The sequence below is a fragment of the Haliotis rufescens genome, unplaced genomic scaffold (assembly GCF_023055435.1).
Source record: "Haliotis rufescens isolate VD_foot unplaced genomic scaffold, xgHalRufe1.0.p SCAF_2, whole genome shotgun sequence".
NCBI classification, from domain to species: domain Eukaryota; kingdom Metazoa; phylum Mollusca; class Gastropoda; order Lepetellida; family Haliotidae; genus Haliotis; species Haliotis rufescens.
The window spans coordinates 48,957,281-48,977,641 of record NW_025963890.1 but is presented as its reverse complement, the minus strand read 5'-3'; the positions used below and the strand labels follow the sequence as shown (position 1 = coordinate 48,977,641).

General features: G+C 39.6%; 1 protein-coding gene across 4 annotated transcripts in view; it reads right to left on the bottom strand.

Annotated features, from left to right (window-relative positions):
- The window catches only part of LOC124146280 (acyl-protein thioesterase 1-like), a 45,725-nt gene that overhangs the window by 5,142 nt on the left and 20,222 nt on the right, over positions 1–20,361 (bottom strand). For all 4 annotated transcript variants that reach the window (XR_007222285.1, XR_007222286.1, XR_007222284.1 and 1 more), the window contains exons 2-7: positions 8,923–8,954; positions 6,619–6,684; positions 3,363–3,410; positions 2,249–2,319; positions 1,604–1,782; positions 70–237 (exon numbers count right to left, since the gene is read on the bottom strand). Coding sequence is in view for 1 of the 4 variants with exons in the window: in XM_048400090.1 (XP_048256047.1) it covers positions 70–237; positions 1,604–1,782; positions 2,249–2,319; positions 3,363–3,410; positions 6,619–6,684; positions 8,923–8,954 (564 nt within the window). In the remaining 3 variants the exon portion in view is untranslated. The remainder of the gene's footprint in view (positions 1–69; positions 238–1,603; positions 1,783–2,248; positions 2,320–3,362; positions 3,411–6,618; positions 6,685–8,922; positions 8,955–20,361) is intronic.

Below are 20,361 nucleotides of genomic sequence, written 5' to 3'. Positions count from 1 at the left end.
CATTTTGTTATTCATCAACGGTGGGAATGGCTTGAGGGTAACACAAGACGGGTAAACCTTGCTTCCTACCTGAGAGCAGGAGCTGTGTCCCATGGGGTATGTTTTAAACATGAGTTGAGGGTTGACTATTTTGATGAGATCTCGCGTGGCCTCCCCCCATGTCAAGGCCACCAGAGGGTCCTGGGTACCATGACATTGCAGAATTGGGAATGGTGCTGGCCTCTCAGGTTTCTCCATCTAAAACAAAGATTTATGTATCACTTACAATTCAGACCCGTGAAGATCCGGGGTAGAATAGGTATTCAGCAACCCATGGCGACTATGTTTGTCGTAAGAGGTGACTAACAGGATCGAGTGGTCAGGCTCGCTGACTTGGTTGATGCATGTCATTGTATCCCAATGGCATATAGCTGGAATATTGCTGAGTGTTCAGATTTAATTCAGATTTAATTATTTTGTAAATGTATTTTTTTAAATATTTCTTACAAGGGCAAACATATCGGGGTTCATAAAAATCATATGTGCCCAAGGGTCATATTACATCACGAGACAACATTGTATTGTTTCCGTCATCCGGACTGCATTGACGATGTTATTCGAATGTTATTGTGACGTGAGGTCGAAACGACGTCACACCAGAAACCACATAAGCTGAAGGTTGTTGCGTCATAAGAAAAAATGTGGTTCCGCTGCTGTTGTGACTTGCTCTCTTTATAGGAAAACACTAAAATTCGTCTATGTATGTAGACATCTTCTTTGGTAATAAATACAACATCGTGTACATGTCATACTATGTTTACGACACTCCCGAGGTCGGTACAAGAGCATCACCAGGATGTGGTGTGTTATGTGGCAGTGTATTTTATTGTTTGACAATGATTGTAACTGTGTTACCTTGTTTCTGTTGAGATTCAGTAGAAGGTCATTGCATTGTGTTTGGACAGTGATCAGTCGTCAGGAAGTTACTATATTTAGATGCTGGTGTGGTGTGTAAACTTCTGGTTTGGTATACCGTGGACACTGATAGTATGTTATTGAAACTTCCTTAATGTTCTAGTACCAATGGACTGGTGAGGGCACTGTGTGGAACTTTCCAGTGGCTTGGTAGGTTGTTTTGAAGAGGACAATATCGTGTGTACATATCTCTCACACATTTCATCGCTTTGGAACCAGCTTTGATGTGAGGATCGCTCATCATCCCTGATTCCCTGCCTAGTCCATCTCAAAAACTTGACCACGGTCGCCTCTGGGTGAAAATATATTATTATCACTGACTTTTGCTATCACCACTGCATTTTTGTATATGATAATGACCAGTCATCAAATTATTTATTTCCATTGAATATTATACCACCACTCTATTGTGTACTGACAGTGTAATTGCTGTGCAGAAGTTTGTGTTGATTTGTAAACCTAGTGAATTTTGTACTACATTTGTTGATTGTATACCACTCGTTGCTTGTTTGTTGGTTTCACACTAAGTTCTTATACATACAGATTCCTGGGTTAACATATTGTTTCAATTTGAGAATCGACATGTCTGAACACAACTTCACGTCTTCCTGAAGAAGGTATGGGCCAAAGCAGACCCTGATGCACATACCAGCTTCATGAACTTTTTATGAAGAGGCATCCAAGTGCTGAGGGCCAGGACGCCCCCTAGTGGCTTGCCGAGGTTGAATGCGGTGTGGAGAGCCACTGCTCCTCCTTGAGAAAAGCCCCCGATCACGATCTGATTGGACGGGATGCCTGCCTTCTCCTCCTCCTCAATTAGAGACTTAACTGGGAAACAAATTAATGAATGTTTACAAAATATCAAGAACATTTCACCATAAACATATAAATATCTGAAATATTAACTTACAATTTACTCAATATGGGACGACATAAGCTGCTGAAAATGTCACAAAATGACAGGTGATTTCTTTTCCAACAATGAGACATGGCAGGTCCAAGCAATTGTTTCAGGTCTTTATCTACCCCGGTACATCTTTAAAATGATCTCCATATCACCCACTGACATCAGGTATATGATGTATATTTCACTCAGTGACATCAAGTATATTATGTATATATCACCCACTGACATCAAGTATATGATGTATATTTCACTCACTGACATCAGGTATATGATGTATATATCACTCAGTGACATCAAATATATAATGTATATATCACTCACTGACATCAAATATATCATGTATATATCACTCACTGACATCAAATATATCATGTATATATCACTCACTGATATTACTGGCTTTCTTAATGCCTTCCTCATCTTCTGCACTGTCAGCTGAGAGACCATATATATCAAACCTAAAGCAGAATAAACACTGTGTTAAGCCAGGAAATCACATCTGTGCAAGTGATCAGTCATGATACAAAGTCAATAGATTACTGAAGTGGAGGATCAGAATTGCATTTGTATGCTACTGAAGCCATTCCCAAAGAGACTGGTTCCTGGTAATATTTGAGTTGGTTCTGATGAATGATGGTTCGTGTTTATTTTTGTCACCATTGATTCATATTCCCTTTTCCGAGCAGCCACTCAGATTTTCTTATTTACTTTATGCCTGATATTTTCACACAGATATTCTAAGTTTGGAATTTGTTTCCCATAAAAAAAGAGCAAAAAAAGAAAGAAAACCCAACAAAACTGGATCTTGCACCTTTAAGTATATATATTAAAAAAGTATGTGTTTCATCATCTTTGATCCAACAAATAAAACAAAATAAATAAAACAATATAATAATACCTCCATGTCAGAATGATGAGATCTGATTGGTCCATGTGATCATGATAAAATACTGTGTAACCCGCCTTGGAGGGGAATAAATTTCTCTTATCTCTTATACCCCCCCCAGGAGCAATACAGGCTGCACATGAATAAATCTCTTATACCTGCTTCAAAGCAGAAAGTCACACACTTTTCCAAGTCAATGGAAGTCACGTGACATAACACAAGCTAACCTCAGCTCAATCAACAACTGTTTTTATCAATTTTGAAATTGTTTTAATTCTTTTATTATGTCACATTTAAACATGTTGGTAAGATAAATTTGTTGACGCTTAAAACCCATGAACCCCTCATGATCCTGCCACAATTTATAATGACGAATGATCTTAACTTTCTGCTGCAGTCAGCAGTCTTCGGGCCATACCATAGTAGCCTGTATATAACTTGGTCAAGAAAACCAGTGGTTGATATCATGAGCACACAGTAGGTATGATGACACATTATCAGCCAGGCCACACCTGATTCTCATTTAAGTCATCTCTTACAACAAGAATGAGGTACAGGGAATCTATTGCACAATGGTACCTGCATCACTACTCAAGAAGTCAAGGTTAAACCTACCATGATGTCATAGGGAAACCTCCATTTAAAGATACAGGTGCTATAGCTCTGAAACAAACACAAGTCATTGAATACATCATCCACATATCGTCAGTATGCAGTGCCATAGCACTGTAGACATCACTCATTCAGTGATTTTCTTAGAGACAAGTGACAAAAGGATTTTAAAAAATTATAGAAACTTTTGATAAAACATTCTTCAACATCATCCCAGATTTGAGAACAACAAACTTTTACAATGTTTTGGATGCCAATCAGTCAATTTCAAGAAAATAAACTCATCTCTTATCCTGTAAAAATTAACTTTCATCCTCATCTCATAGCAATCTGACATTTTCCACAAAAAACACTTTGGTGAAACCCATGAGCAGGGGTATGGTGCTGACAAACAACCAATCAAAACAAGGGCAAATCCCAGATTCACACCCACGGTAGATCCTGGCACAACAAAGGGATCTAACTCTGCACAGCAACTAAAGGCAACTAAGACCACTCTTCTATCATATTGTCAGATATCCAACATTGGATTTCTTTAACAATTCATGATGTAAATCAATCCCAAGTCTTTCTCGAACTCTAACAAAGAAGTTTCCTTAAACAAGACGACGATGACGAGGCACAATTAGTGTTATTGATGCACTTCAACCACAACATATTTGCTTTGCCAATTAAGCTGTCAGTGCGCCTCCATGGGGGAAGCCATTGATCAATATTACATAATAATCACTACCCCTCCACACGATCAATAACAGCAGTGCAGCAAACGTGCACCGCATACAGACAGAGGGACGGGGCTACCGACATTTCATGCTAATCATCAGCCTTTTTTAAATTTCTACATAATGAAATCACTTTTCACAAAATAATTCAGTGTTCCCATCTGAACATAGCCATTGTCAAAATGTGTTCCATTATCAATGCAAATAACAGTCGACAAATAGGAATAATCAGCATTTCTGATGGTTTCAGTTCTATCAAATAATGAACTTGTCACTTACGTCCCGTACAGCCGACGCCCACCTGATGACACATCTCTCTACATCAATGCTTGATGGTGGTTTATATTACATTATCTTAAGCGTGCTGACTTAAATAACCAGCTCCTGACAGACAAATGATACAGTGCCAGCACAAATGCACATCATTATCGAGGATGCCAAGCTTTTCCCCAATTAAGATTAATTTCTTCAATCATTTCATCTTAATGATGTTTATGTTTAAAAATAGTGAGCACAACCTTGAGAATCATTGCAATAATGCTGATAAATGGCCGATGAAAGAATCACAACATTAATGAGGGAAAATTCCAAATTCTGAACCTGAATGTTCACAATTTGGGATGCTAAGAACGAAGTGATTGACTGTGTAAGTGTTTGACACCCCACTCAGCAATAATCCAGCTCTTTTATGGCAGACTTCACTTAACAATTTTCTCATTACTTTATTCCTCATATTTTCACACAGATATGAGTTTGGAATTTGTTTCCCATAAAAAAAGCGCAAAAAAAAGAAGAAAAACCCAACAAAACTGGATCTTGCACCTTTAAGTATATATATTAAAAAAAGTATGTGTTTCATCATCTATGATCCAACAAATAAAACAATATTATCATACCTCCATGTCAGAATGATGAGATCTGATGGTCCACGTAATCATGATAAAATACTGTGTAGTCTATTATGGCAGACTTCACTTAACATGACTTATCCTGTCTGGACCCCACACTCAGCAATAATCCAGCTCTATTATGGCAGACTTCACTTAACAAGACTTATCCTGTCTGGACCCCGCACTCAGCAATAATCCAGCTCTATTATGGCAGACTTCACTTAACAAGACTTATCCTGTCTGGACCCCACACTCAGCAATAATCCAGCTCTATTATGGCAGACTTCACTTAACAAGACCTATCATGTCTGGACCCCACACTCAGCAATAATCCAGCTCTATTATGGCAGACTTCACTTAACAAGACTTATCCTGTCTGGACCCCACACTCAGCAATAATCCAGCTCTATTATGGCAGACTTCACTTAACATGACTTATCCTGTCTGGACCCCACACTCAGCAATAATCCAGCTCTATTATGGCAGACTTCACTTAACAAGACCTATCCTGTCTGGACCCCACACTCAGCAATAATCCAGCTCTATTATGGCAGACTTCACTTAACAAGACTTATCCTGTCTGGACCCCACACTCAGCAATAATCCAGCTCTATTATGGCAGACTTCACTTAACAAGACTTATCCTGTCTGGACCCCACACTCAGCAATAATCCAGCTCTATTATGGCAGACTTCACTTAAAAAGACCTATCCTGTCTGGACCCCACACTCAGCAATAATCCAGCTCTATTATGGCAGACTTCACTTAACAAGACTTATCCTGTCTGGACCCCACACTCAGCAATAATCCAGCTCTATTATGGCAGACTTCACTTAACAAGACCTATCCTGTCTGGACCCCACACTCAGCAATAATCCAGCTCTATTATGGCAGACTTCACTTAACAAGACTTATCCTGTCTGGATCCCACACTCAGCAATAATCCAGCTCTATTATGGCAGACTTCACTTAACATGACTTATCCTGTCTGGACCCCACACTCAGCAATAATCCAGCTCTATTATGGCAGACTTCACTTAACAAGACTTATCCTGTCTGGACCCCACACTCAGCAATAATCCAGCTCTATTATGGCAGACTTCACTTAACAAGACTTATCCTGTCTGGACCCCACACTCAGCAATAATCCAGCTCTATTATGGCAGACTTCACTTAACAAGACTTATCCTGTCTGGACCCCACACTCAGCAATAATCTAGCTCTATTATGGCAGACTTCACTTAACAAGACTTATCCTGTCTGGACCCCACACTCAGCAATAATCCAGCTCTATTATGGCAGACTTCACTTAACATGACTTATCCTGTCTGGACCCCACACTCAGCAATAATCCAGCTCTATTATGGCAGACTTCACTTAACAAGACTTATCCTGTCTGGACCCCACACTCAGCAATAATCCAGCTCTATTATGGCAGACTTCACTTAACAAGACTTATCCTGTCTGGACCAGGAAAACCAGAAGATAACAGCAGCACAAGTAAGGATCCTCTGGGTGTGATGACCATTACAATCCCCCAATCATGCACCACCCTAACCTCATGTAAGACTGCGCTGAGGACAAGGATGGGTTCTGGGAACAACTGACAGAGAAGTTTTCAGAGAAGTTTACAACATTGGTACTTACGCTGTCGGGCATATACATTTGATGTTGGGAAGTTTTAGCATGCGGAAATTCTCTGCCCAGCTATTTCTGAAATGATGAAATGATGAAATGATTAGAGAATAAACAACTAGCTACAAAGGATTACAGATTATCTGCCGATTTATAGCGCTAGCCCACTGAGAAACCAAGTCACAGTTTAACATGAATACCCCACTCAGACACAGTATAATGACTCTGAGCCAACCAGTCCTTGCTTTAACCCTTAATGCCGAGCAGACAGGGTAACAACAAGTACCAGCTTTGACCGTCTTTTGGTATGACGCGGTCATGGATCGAAACCCGGACCTTCCTCTCTCCGGGCGGACGCTCTACCACTAGACCACTGACATAATGTAATCAATTTGTGACATGAGTGAGTGAGTGAGTTGGGTTTAATGCTGCATTTAACAGTATTCCAGTTATATCACCGCATGTCAGCTTGATGTGGGAGGAAAGCCCAAAGTGATGCAGGTCTTAGACATTTACCACTTTGGTGAAACCCACATGCACGGGTATGGTGCTGACAAACCTAGAAACATAATTGCGGCGAACTGTGATGGAACCCACAATCATAGGTTTCTGACGTGCCCAAGGAATGCAACTCTGCACAGCGAATTGCAGCGCCTTAGGCAACTGGGCCACCTGTGTCCCTGTGACATTATGAACAATGGATGACGTTATGTCACATTTTCTCAACAATGAAGCACTGTGATGTCACATGACTTCAACTGACCAATCAGCATTGAGAATATCTGAGCATTATTACACAGGGTTATCTACCCTCATGGGAAATAGTGTTATGTCATCAGGCTCAATTAACATTGTCAGAAGGAATGTATAATACATGTATCTGTATTCATTATGCAAGTGAACAATTTCCTAGACTCATCACTAGAGATATCAGTGTGCATGTGGTAATACAGATGTTGACTACTTAGACACTAGCAGCCGAAAAGGCTGAAATAAGAATAGTTTATGTCTCCTGCATCAACTCCATCTTACTCCCACATGAGGTAATTTCATTTCTACTTCAAGATAAAGTATCTCATCTTTGACATTTGGAATCATACAAAAATGAAAGGTCACTCGACCCAACCAAGGTATTTCCTCAGAATAAATTGGTTTGAGTTTAGCATTTTTACACGCTCACATGTACTGGTATATCATATATAGAATGACACTATTTGTTAGTTTGTTGTTTAACACCACACTCAGCAATTATCCAGCTACATGACAGTGGCCTGTCAGAACCAGACAATCCAGTGATTGACATCATGAGTATTGATCTTGTTTGTGTTTGTTGCTTAATGCCGCACTCAGAAATATTCCAGCTATATGACGGCGGTCTGTAAATAACCGAAACCTGGACCTGACAATCCAGTGATTGACATCATGAGCATCGATCCACGCATTTGGAAGATGATGACATGATATCAACCGAGTCATTGAAACTGATCACCAGAAGCTTTGAGTTGTCTCTTACGAACAACTAAGAAACAACTACATATTATTCATCGAACAACATTGTAAAGACTGCATTGACACTAAGGTAACACTAAAATGACACGGAAATAATATGATGATTAACACTACAATAAAACTGTAGTGAGTGAGTGAGTGAGCTTTTAACAGTATTCCAGTTATATCACGGCATGTCAGATTAATGTTGGAGGAAAGCCTGAAGTGATGCAGGTCTTAGACGTTTACCCCTTTGGTGAAACCAACGAGCACGGGTATGGTGCTGACACATAAATGAAACATAATGGGGATGAACCGGGATTCGAACCCACAATCATAGGCTTCTGGCGTGCCCAAGGGACGCAACTCGTGGGACACCCGTGCCCCTGCTCCGGAAACGAAGTCCACCCCCTTATGAGACGAAGTACAAATTGTTTCCATGGTTACCGAGAAAAATAAACAAGCCAAAAATCCATAAAGAGCAAAAGGCACCACTTCAGGATCTGTTTGATATATCAGCCAATTTTGAAAATAATATATTGAACGTTTTTCAACGGAAAGACGGAATGACGGACAGATGGATGAGGCGTCAACTATATCCCTCCTCATTATATGCCGGGGGGATCTCATAATGTTCGTCATCAATAACTACCTGAATACAAATATATGTACTGAACTGAATGGAAACCATATATAACATTAATCTTTATGAGCGATTGCAATTAATAACGCTGAAGTATCTAAATACATGTATGATAACACTTCCTTCTCCATAATCTTAACACAAGGTCTAATTATTTCTCTAAATAGTAACGAGGAAAAACTCACCCAGTATCGCCTAGACCATGTAGAAATATTAGCTGAAATCGAAAGAAAAACATTATATTTACTGCATAAACAACAATAACTTATGACAATGTCATATGAAACAGGAATTTAACTAGGATTCCAAACTAAGTGCCTAGTGCAGCAGACTGGGGAAAAAATAAATTGCAATATTTTTCAAAGTTATATTTTATTAATGTTCTTATTTTCATAAATTTTAAGGAATTAGGAATTGAATGCCTTGTTGATAATTTGAAGAAACCAAACTTTTCTATCCATGGAATATCGAACAGATGATGGCAGTCAAGGCACCATCACACAAGCCTAAGGTCAACAGGTCATCAGTTAATTCTTTACAAACAAAAAGCATTTACATGTGACATTTGAAAAAATATTCAACAAATAGTTGGACATTTCCTTTGACATTCCTGAAAACATTCTAAATTAGACAAAAAATTGACGTATTATCTGACTGTTTTACTAATAGTGCAAGGTGGCCCCAAAAGGAAGCCATTGTTTGGCATCCTAAAAAATTGCAATTTGTTTGCACAGAGATGAGACTGAACGACAAAAATAAAGCCAAAATGCCACAAGATAACACAATGATTGGCAGAGAGCAGTGAGAGAATGGTTCCTGCAGTGAAGTCAGGAACACTGAGGAACCAGCTGATAATTGAACAACTCTGGCAGCAACCACGAATGTGCAGACGTGCAGGCGTGCAATTCCTTGACAACCAATGTCGTCCAACCTCCATTACCAACTGCAGAGCAGCAAGCATAAGTAACACACATTCAAATTCTTCTCATTCCACAAAAACTATCAAAAACTTTCTTTGAAGCACCATCATCAGTGGAGGGAAGCAAGGTCATGGGAATGTCATCGACATGGTCAACAAGATGATGGCGGTTTTGTGTTCTGCAGAAAGGAGACAATTTTGTTGTTCCCAACTTGTTCAAATTGGCGCCAGAAGGTATGCTATTAACAGACTGCCTGAGGAACGGAGCAGCAATCTTCAGCTGCACCACAACAGATTTGGTTAGTCACTGATGGCATCAAAATTGACTTCATCATTGCTAATGGCAATGTGCTTCTATTCCATTAATACCGCTGTTAACAAGACCAAAAACAATCAGGGTAAACATGGGACAACATGGAAGGAACACCAGTACGAAACCTGCCCAGAATATCACACATTTCACTGGCACTGGCAACAAACACATTTTTACTTGAGATTGATACTAAAACAGGACACAAATTGAAGCCTCAAAACTGACTGTCAGCAGGGTTGATGATAGGGGTGTCACGATAAATCGAAATATCGATATATTGCTATTGGTAAGCACTTAAAGACAATAAATCGATTGTAAAATCAGTTTCCGATAAATCAATAGCATCGATTTGAGTTAGGAATATCGATAGTTTCGATTGTATTTACCATATCATGCGATTGAGTCACCGAAACACACTCGCGAATGCAGCCGAGTGAGGATTAGAGTTAACTACCCTTGATACTTAGCAACTGGTCTTTCTTAAAGTACAATGGCGGAGGGTGACAGTCAAGCAGAGTTTGTGACAAACTTGGGTGGAAAATCAAGTGTTTGGAAGTCTTTTGGCTATGTTAAAGAAAATAACAGTGAGTGAGTGAGTATAGTTTTACGCCGCTTTTAGCAATATTCCAGCAACATCACGGCGGGGGACACCACAAATGGGCTTCACACATTGTACCCATGTCGGGAATCGAACCCGGGTCTTCGGCGTGACGAGCGAACGCTTTAACCACTAGGCTACCCGACCGCCCAAGAAAATAACAAGCTTGACAAGAAACGTGTTGGATGCCAAAAGTCTATCTTAAATGATACACTGAAAACTATCGATATTTATCACAATAGTTGCTTGCAATAACAATAGTTATCACAATAGTGATTTCCAGACCAATAGTCATCCCTAGTTGATGAGCATATCTTACTGGCTGGTACCAACAAACCAAGCATCTGGGATTCAAACTTGTGAATCCTGGCCTTGCAATGTTGTTTTCAGCAATATTAATGCAATGAGTATAAGACTATTACATCTGGCATGGGTGGTCCTGTCATTTGAGCCACCACAATTAGCTACGCAGGCTGCGTCCCTTGGCATGTCAGAAACCTATGATTGTGGGTTCGAATCCCAGTTTGCCTCAATTATGTGTCTGGCCTTGTCAACACCATATCTGTGCTCATGGGTTTCACTAAAGTGGTAAACGTCTGAGACCTGCATCACTTTGGTTTTTCCTCCCACATTAAGCTGACAAGCTGTGATATAAAGTTCTGTAATACTGCAAAACAGTGTTAAACCCAACTCACTCACTCCTACATCTGACAGATCAAGTGTGGTTTCTCCACTGGAACAAAGTTGGTTTCAACTGCCAAATATTAAGATGTATGCGAGTCCCTAATTACACAGTGACATACGATCACTTTCACACTTAGCACAAAGTCTTTTTTTGCAAATAACCAGTTTGGAAATCAAATTGGATTTCTTTGGAACATCAGAATATCTTTATTGATTGTATTAAGAAAAATTTACCAAGAAATTCTGATTTCTGTTTTCTGTGAGATTCTAATTAAGCAGTACGTCATTTTTTCAGTGACTTCTATGTATCCAAAACACTGTAGGACCAGAAGCTATTGTGACTACTTATCATTTAAACCCACTACAATGCAATGCACCGATGTATTGTTTCGTCCTGCATTTATAACAGGCATTGGCAGCCAAGGCCGTTGTGACGACCTGATTCACATTTCAACCACCGGAATTGATACCAAGCATTGGCTGCCAAGGCCGTTGTGACTACCTGATTCACATTTCAACCACCGGAATTGATACCAAGCATTGGCAGCCAAGGCCGTTGTGACGACCTGATTCACATTTCAACCACCGGAATTGATACCAAGCATTGGCAGCCAAGGCCGTTGTGACGACCTGATTCACATTTCAACCACCAGAATTGATACCAAGTATTGTCTGCCAAGGCCGTTGTGACGACCTGATTCACATTTCAACCACCTGCATTTATATAAGCGCATCGCACAAAACTTCAATATTTCTTGTATAATATGTGTTCCACACTGCTTCAATATCAGACAATGGCAGGGTTCGCTTGGAAAGTAACCCATGCATGAAAGTGTCACCACTCACCAGTGACGTGAAATATGTTGAATTCGCTCTCAGCTTTTAGCATCATAGTTACTTCTCCGATATTTATTGATAAATGATTGATATTTAGTTAACGATTATCGATATCTATAATCTATATTGATTGCCAGGCCTTCTCTGTTAAAAGGGTATCCCCAGGGAGAGGGTATCCCCTACAACTTAAGGCTCTGTAGAGGTGTCCTTAAAAGGATGTGTGTTGGGGAATGTGTCAGTCTAAGTCTCATACCTGACCAGGTAACAGAAATACACAGTGAGTGAGTGAGTGAGTGAGTGAGTGAGTGAGTGAGTGAGTGAGTGAGTGAGTGAGTGAGTGAGTGAGTGAGTGAGTGAGTGAGTGAGTGAGTGAGTGAGTGAGTGAGTGAGTGAGTGAGTGAGTGGGTGGGTGGGTGGGTGGGTGGGTGGGGTTTAATGTTAGTTTTAGTAAAGTTCCAGCTATATCATGCCCAGGGACATAAAGAATGGATTTCATACTTGGGGAATCAGACCTGCTGGTACACTGTGACATCATGATATCAAGGCACACCTGACTATACATGTCTGCTCAACCAAAATAGCTTCTACATCGATTAAGTACTTCTGTTTCAGCTTACTGACCTGTTGTGACACAATGATTAACAACTCCTTGCCTAGACTTGGTCAGCAGTAATCATGCAATACCAACTTGTCTCATGCTATAATCCAGAGTGGTGGGACATTACACCGATGCATCGGTGGATCTTGATCTTTTACTTCTTGATACAAGTACTGATCACAGTCACCCACTAAGTAAAATATTGATTCTGTCCTCAAATGTTTGCTCTAATAACTGTTCCACTAAACACTAATCACTAGTGCAAGTTAATAGTGAAAACATAAATATTTTCATTTGTAGTGCCATACTTGACACTGCCAACTGTAAATCGTCAGTGTGCCAGGTATTTGGCCATCCTGTCTATGAAAAAGATGGTTTACTCTCCACAGATAAGAGCACATGGAAGTATTGTGATACATATCGGATCGTGAGTAAGGTATCGTGATACGTATCTGATCTCACAGTTGGTGTATTGTCCCAGCCCTAATAATCCACAAGGTGTGTCACAGAGAAGTCATCGACAGGTTCATGAATTACAGTACCAAAACAATACACTCCCAATACAATCGCATAATTTGCAGCAATTCATAGTGCAGAGTTGCATCCCCTAGCATTGCCTGGATCTGCTGATCATTGGTTTGAAACTGTGGAAACACTTCAGTCTGCTTTCATTCAGGTTTTCTCCAACATTAAGCCGACAGGCCCTGACATAGCTGAATTGCTGTTAATGAAGTGTAGTTGAACTAAACTCACCTATAATTACATTCTTATCCCCGTCCCTACTTCACCCCAACATAACTGTACCACTTCACCCTAACCTAACTGTACCACTTCACCCCAACATAACTACCACTTCACCCCAACATAACTGTACCACTTCACCCCAACATAACTGTACCACTTCACCCCAACATAACTACCACTTCACCCCAACATAACTGTACCACTTCACCCCAACATAACTGTACCACTTCACCAACATAACTGTACCACTTCACCCCAACATAACTGTACCACTTCACCAACATAACTGTACCACTTCACCCCAACAAAACTGTACCACTTCACCAACATAACTGTACCACTTCATAAACATAACTGTACCACTTCACCAACATAACCATACCAATTCACCCCAACATAACTGTACCACTTCACCAACATAACCATACCAATTCACCCCAACATAACTGTACCACTTCACCCCAACATAACTGTACCAGTTCACCAACATAACAATATTGCTTCATCCCTACATACTGGTAACAATATCAGTTCCTGGAAGTCTACAGCGCCTGGTGATGATAATTGCGACTAATCCTGCAAGACACGGATGTTGTTCCACAGCCCACAATAGCTCCGTGTAAATGTCAGGTAGTGTGAGGGGCTGATTTCTACAACTAGTGGTAAACACAACAGTGATGGAGATGCTTTCAAACAGTAAGTTAATATTTTTAATATTAGATTCAGAAACTTACTTGTATGATTTATTGTAAAATCATTTAAATGATCTTATCTAATTTTCTTGCAATTTGAATAAAAATAATTTAGGGCAATCCACTTCTCCCCATATCAGCTGCGACCACATGACATATGTCAGTAGTTTGCCTGTTCAACAACCATCTTGTGACTGGAGTCCTGCCTCATGCTCCTTGTTGTCCAGCAGTGTTCAAGGTTGACAGTTTCCACCATGTTGCTACATCAAGGTGTTCAGTCATGGCCGGTATTGCTCATCGTGAGCTGAAAACATGTTACAAACAGGAAACTCTATTTTTACAACACAAACTTCAATTAGTTTGAGTTATTTTAAGCAATATCTGCTGAAGTCGAATTTTGCTTGTAAACAGGATCTCGAAGTTCACCATCAAGCAGACTGTGAATTGGAAACTGCTGATGAAAGAACCAGGGGCCCTGTAACCTCTCTGTGTAAACAGGTCCTGCAAAGCACTGGGCAATTCCCGTTCTCGGATACGACGAACACACAAACTTATTTAACACCTCATAACACATCGCTTGATAATATCCTGAAAATTCTCCTTCAATCAAATAAGCTGAATGTGGGGCTGAGGCTTATTACAGTTGATTCTGTTAACCCCACAGAAAGTATTGGGCATCTCACACTCTCCTGAAGTCGTCTGCATCATTTTGACAGGACCATTCACAAAATCCTTTTTTTTAACACCCATCAGTCTGCAATGTTAGCCACTAGTCCAAAGCCTGAGTCACACTTCTTCAGGTGTTGTATATAGCAGTAACATCTGTTTATTCTAGTCCATATACTAAAATCTGCTGAAACTCATGCCAAAATACAAAATATTATGTTTGGACCAGCAGACTTGAAGGTATTTGGCACAGTCTGAGTTAAAATAATGTTATCATTACTCTGGCGAGTGCCGAGGTTGTTTTTTTATCTCTGATTGCATGTTTGAGCTCATTTCAATCTTTAGGAGATGTGGACTGCAATGAAAAATACTGTCTTTACTTTAAAATGAAGAATCTACAGTTGCTTCGATCAAGCCAAACCATTTACAACACGGAGCTTGTCAATGCATTTTGTTAATCTGTATATTTGATGGGTGATTATTAGGTCCAGTGTTTCCACAATATTTTTTAGTGTGCACTCTGACAGAGCTTGTGAAGGCTAGTGTAACATCAGACCTTGAAGAATGAGTGAGTGAGATGGGTTTAATGCCACTTTAATGCGTCACCTTAATGTGAGAGGAAAGACGTAAATGATACAGGTCTCAGATGTTCACCACTTTGGTGAAGCCCACAAGCATTTGTATCGTGCTGACATACCTAGAAACATAATCTGGGCGAACCGGGATTCGAACCCACAATCATAGGATTCTGGCATGCCCAAGGGATGCAACTCTGCACAGCAAATTGCGGGGCCTTAAGATGCCTTGGCCACCCATGCCCCCCACCCCCCAGATTTCTGTAGGAAGGATTCATGGCTATGGTTTGGCAACCAGAGGTTGGACAGTAAGAGTGAAGCAGGCGTGCTACAACAGCTACTGCTCTGTGGAGTGATCTATAGTTTCGAGCGTTCTGCAAGGTAGCCGACATTGTCAGTTCAAACACAGTGTATCTGGGTTATAAAAGAATGGTAAAGTATTGATTTGTGGTACTTATGCTTAATTTTGTTTCATTCATTTTGTTTATCAAAGCTATCAATAATGCAAACTATTGATGAATGAATGTCATATACATTCACAATGGCAATGCAAGGATAGTTCAATGAATCAGTATACACATTTGCTAACCAATCCCAATGATGACTGAAGTGAACACAATAACTTAATGTAATACAGTTTTCCTAATTAATTTATTACGGTCATGATAAAAGAAAGATCAGATGGATAAACCAGAATAACAGAGCAAGCCAAAGCAAATTCCAGGAACAATGACAATATTATTGATGAAGACCATATTTACCAGGTTAGTGTAAGTTGATTACGTGTGTTTGGCTCCGCCGTTGGCACCATGGTCAATACGAAGTAGACAGTAATCTGTACATGTTGATGGTGTATTAAATTAGAGGATGAAGCCTCCACTTTCTCAGGCAGGTGGGTGTCACAGGTGACTTTCATTCAGGAAACCAGAGGATCGGTGCCACCTAAACAATGGCTGGACCAATAGGAATATTTGCTGGACAAGCAGGGGATCGGTGCCACCTAAACAATGGCTGGACCAATAGGAATATTTGCTGGACAAGCAGGGGATCGGTGCCACCTAAACAATGGCTGGACCAATAGGAATATTTGCTGGACAAGCAGGGGATCGGTGCCACCTAAACAATGGCTGGACCAATAGGAATATTTGCTGGACAAGCAGGGGATCGGTGCCACCTAAACAATGGCTGGACCAATAGGAATATTTGCTGGACAAGCAGGAGATCGGTGCCACCTAAACAATGGCTGGACCAATAGGAATATTTGCTGGACAAGCAGGGGATCGGAGCAACCTAAACAATGGCTAGACCAATAGGAATATTTGCTGGACAAGCAGGGGATCAGTCCCACCTAAACAATGGCTAGACCAATAGGAATATTTGCTGGACAAGCAGGGGATCAGTGCCACCTAAACAATGTCTGGACCAATAGGAATATTTGCTGGACAAGCAGGGGATAGGTGCCACCTAAACAATGGCTGGACCAATAGGAATATTTGCTGGACAAGCAGGGGATCGGAGCCACCTAAACAATGGCTAGACTAATAGGAATATTTGCTGGACAAGCAGGGGATCACTCCCACCTAAACAATGGCTAGACCAATAGGAATATTTGCTGGACAAGCAGGGGATCACTCCCACCTAAACAATGGCTTTTCTTTAGCATAATCATATCGCAAATATTCTGACAACTTTTGTTCTTTCATTCTTTTAAAGGTAACTTATGTAGAAGATCAACATACTGCATCTTAAATGTAGATCTAGGTCACCTTTAGATTTAACTGTGCCAAATTAAATTTCAAACCAATTATGCGGAGTGAGATTTCAAATGTTAAATTTAGCACAGTAAATACTACAGGAAACTTGCTACACATTAAAATCATGGTTTGGTTATCTCTATTCTACCATGACAAAATTACATACAAAGGTTTTGGTGTTAGTGAAGATAGTGAGTGAAGTGGCATAGGTTGAGTTCATTGTAGTCCGTGAAGATCCGGGGTAGAATAGGTCTTCAGGAACCAATGCTTGCCAGTATAGCGATTATGCTTGTCGTAAGAGGCGACTAACGGGAGCGGTTGGTCAGACTCACTGACTTGGTTGTTGCATGTCATCGTATCCCAATTGCATGGAACGATACTCATGATGCCAATCACTGGATTGTCTGGTCAAGACTTGATTATTTACAGACCGTCGTCATATAGCTGGAATATTGCTGAGTGCAGCGTTAAAACACTAACAAACAAACAATGTAGTCGTGCGCCATGACTGTGAAATTAATATCTATAGAGAGGTATGTTTTCTACTAAACACCTAGGCAAGTTAGATCAAACAATAAACCAAATCTAGTTTCCTTGATTCCAAGAAGAAAAGAATTACAATAATTTTAAAACGATGTTTTAATAAGTTAAGTGTTAGTCCAAGTTCAGAGCTTTGGGTGGGTTTTCTGAATCTAAATCAAGGAAACACCAATACTTGCCTTTTAACAAAGCATGGCGCTGTATATGCTCAAACATTGTTGTTTTACATCATACCTTCTTGTATATATTTCATGCATTGAAAACGTGAAGCACAGCTACTTTGTAAGCTACTGACAATGATTGATAAAACCGTTCTTTCTATAAATATTAGCTGTGATGCAGTCACCAATCGACTGTTTCAATCAGAGGTGGTTATTGTGATTTGAAACCCCAGATTGACCAATCAGAAGTGTGAATTTTTCAAATATATTGTAGAATGCATGATATACCCAGTCAGTTCTGATATAAAAAAGAAAATGAATGTTGATGACAGCCGAAATCAGTAATATTTCAACCACATCTTAGCCTGTAAATATTCTGTTCAGAACCAGGCAAATGAATGACAAAAACATGAGCAATGATCAACTCCACCAGCAAAGTGAGCGCAATAATCACAACAGGAAGTATTAAATGTAACAACTGAAGCAACAACATTTACAACTTGCTATTGTTTCAGTCACCACCCAAAAACAATGAAATTCCTTCACAGAAAGGAAAGCATGATAGCCATCCCTCTATTTCCTGCCAGCATCCTTCCCCCATCCCGGCAATCAACAGCTGACATCAAGGGCATGTGTATGGTGACACAGTACCAGCTTGTTTCTGTCAACAAGCAGTCCACATCCACCGCATCAACTATACATGGATCAGCTACTTGCGTTACTTCGGGGCAGTCTTGGACAACTAAATTCTTAAGTAAGTCCCTGAAAGTACCCTATTTTGATTAGATGGCCAATCTCGTGTATTACCACTGGCGCCTTGAGCCACCGACTCACAGACACACAGTCTGACATCTTGCTGCCATTAAGTGGCAGGGATGGAATATGGTCTTAGATTTACAGGAATCGTCAAAGAATCACTGTGTATTGATTGGTTGTCTGATCGTACAAGGCCTCTCATAGTGAGGACAGTATCAACTCTAACGATCACTTATCATGAAACCAGCTGGAATAGCTGCCAGAATTGGAGACGAGTCTTAAACCACAGTAACAGTTTCCGACTGACTGAAAATAAACACTCTGTGCCTTTTGTCTTTATTGCTGCAGGTGATTGAGTACCACAACCTGTGTCAGTTACCTTCTATCTTTACACAGACTTGCTGTAAGCCATCTTGTTGAGATCCAAACTGAGTATTCACTAAGATTACAGTCATTAGTATGATTAGTGCCATCATTCATCTTTATTTGTACATAACCTTTAGCAGCACTTATGATAATTATAATTATTATAAAATAAAATTTAAAAAAATATAATAAAGAATAATGAAATGAAATAAAAGAAAATGAAATAAAATAAAATATAAACATGATAAAATATAAAATGAAATGAAAAAAATAAATAAATAAATAAATAAATAAAAAAATAAAAAAATAATATATAAAATGAAATGAAATGAAATAAAATGAAATAAAATAAAATAAAATATATAAATATAAAAAATTTAAAAGATTTAAATACATACATACATACATACATACATACATACATACATACATACATACATACATACATACATACATACATACATACATACATACATACATACATTTTTAATATTGTTCTGATATGATACAGTGTACAGGAAATAACAATCATAGTTAGGACAATACATCATAATTAGACTGCAAGTGCACTGTATAGAACAGCTGTTGATGAAATTAAGTCAGTATTGAAGACATTACATTCTCTGGTGACAATCCACAAAACGCATTAGCACATTTACAGCAGAGCATTATGCTAATTCCATCACCAAATCCGATGGCTCCACAGATGTCTCCAGCCTGCCACGCCTTCTTTGCATTTCACTGCAATAGAACTATGCATCATATGCATGCGATATGGTTCCTTAACACTTCTGGCGAGAAACAATTTCAACGCTTTTCATGTTAGACCGTACTGATGGTGTTCGTGACAACGACATGGCAACAAGGACAATATGATCAGCCAGACGAAACCAGAGGTAGAGTAACTCATTGACACCTAAGTGATTCACCTCTGCACAGACACGACACACGATCAGCCTCATTCTGTTCTGACATGTATCGTTTCAATATTGTTTTAGTTAGGTTCCTATAGCTTGTCTACAAAATGACTGTTCACATGTATCGCTTTAACATATGCAGTCTCTTATTCAGTGCAAGCATTCATGAATCATGTCTCAAAATAACATTTATAAACATGACATGATTTTAGAGCATTAAACAAATTTGATATTAAGCACTGAATACATGGAAACTCGAAAAATAATTTTTTTTTAAATCCTGAACTATGAAAAGGCACCAGTTCACCACGAGACCTATCTATCTGCCAAGTTTGGTTAAGATATCTCTCATGGGTTTTGAGTTCTGCTCTGGAAATGAAACGTGCTGGACGGACAGCACCCGTTCCTATGGCAGGGGATAATAAGAAACAATTGACTGCCCTGAGTTATGAGTAGCCATTACTTGATATTGCTAAACAACTAATATCCTCACTAATACTTCTT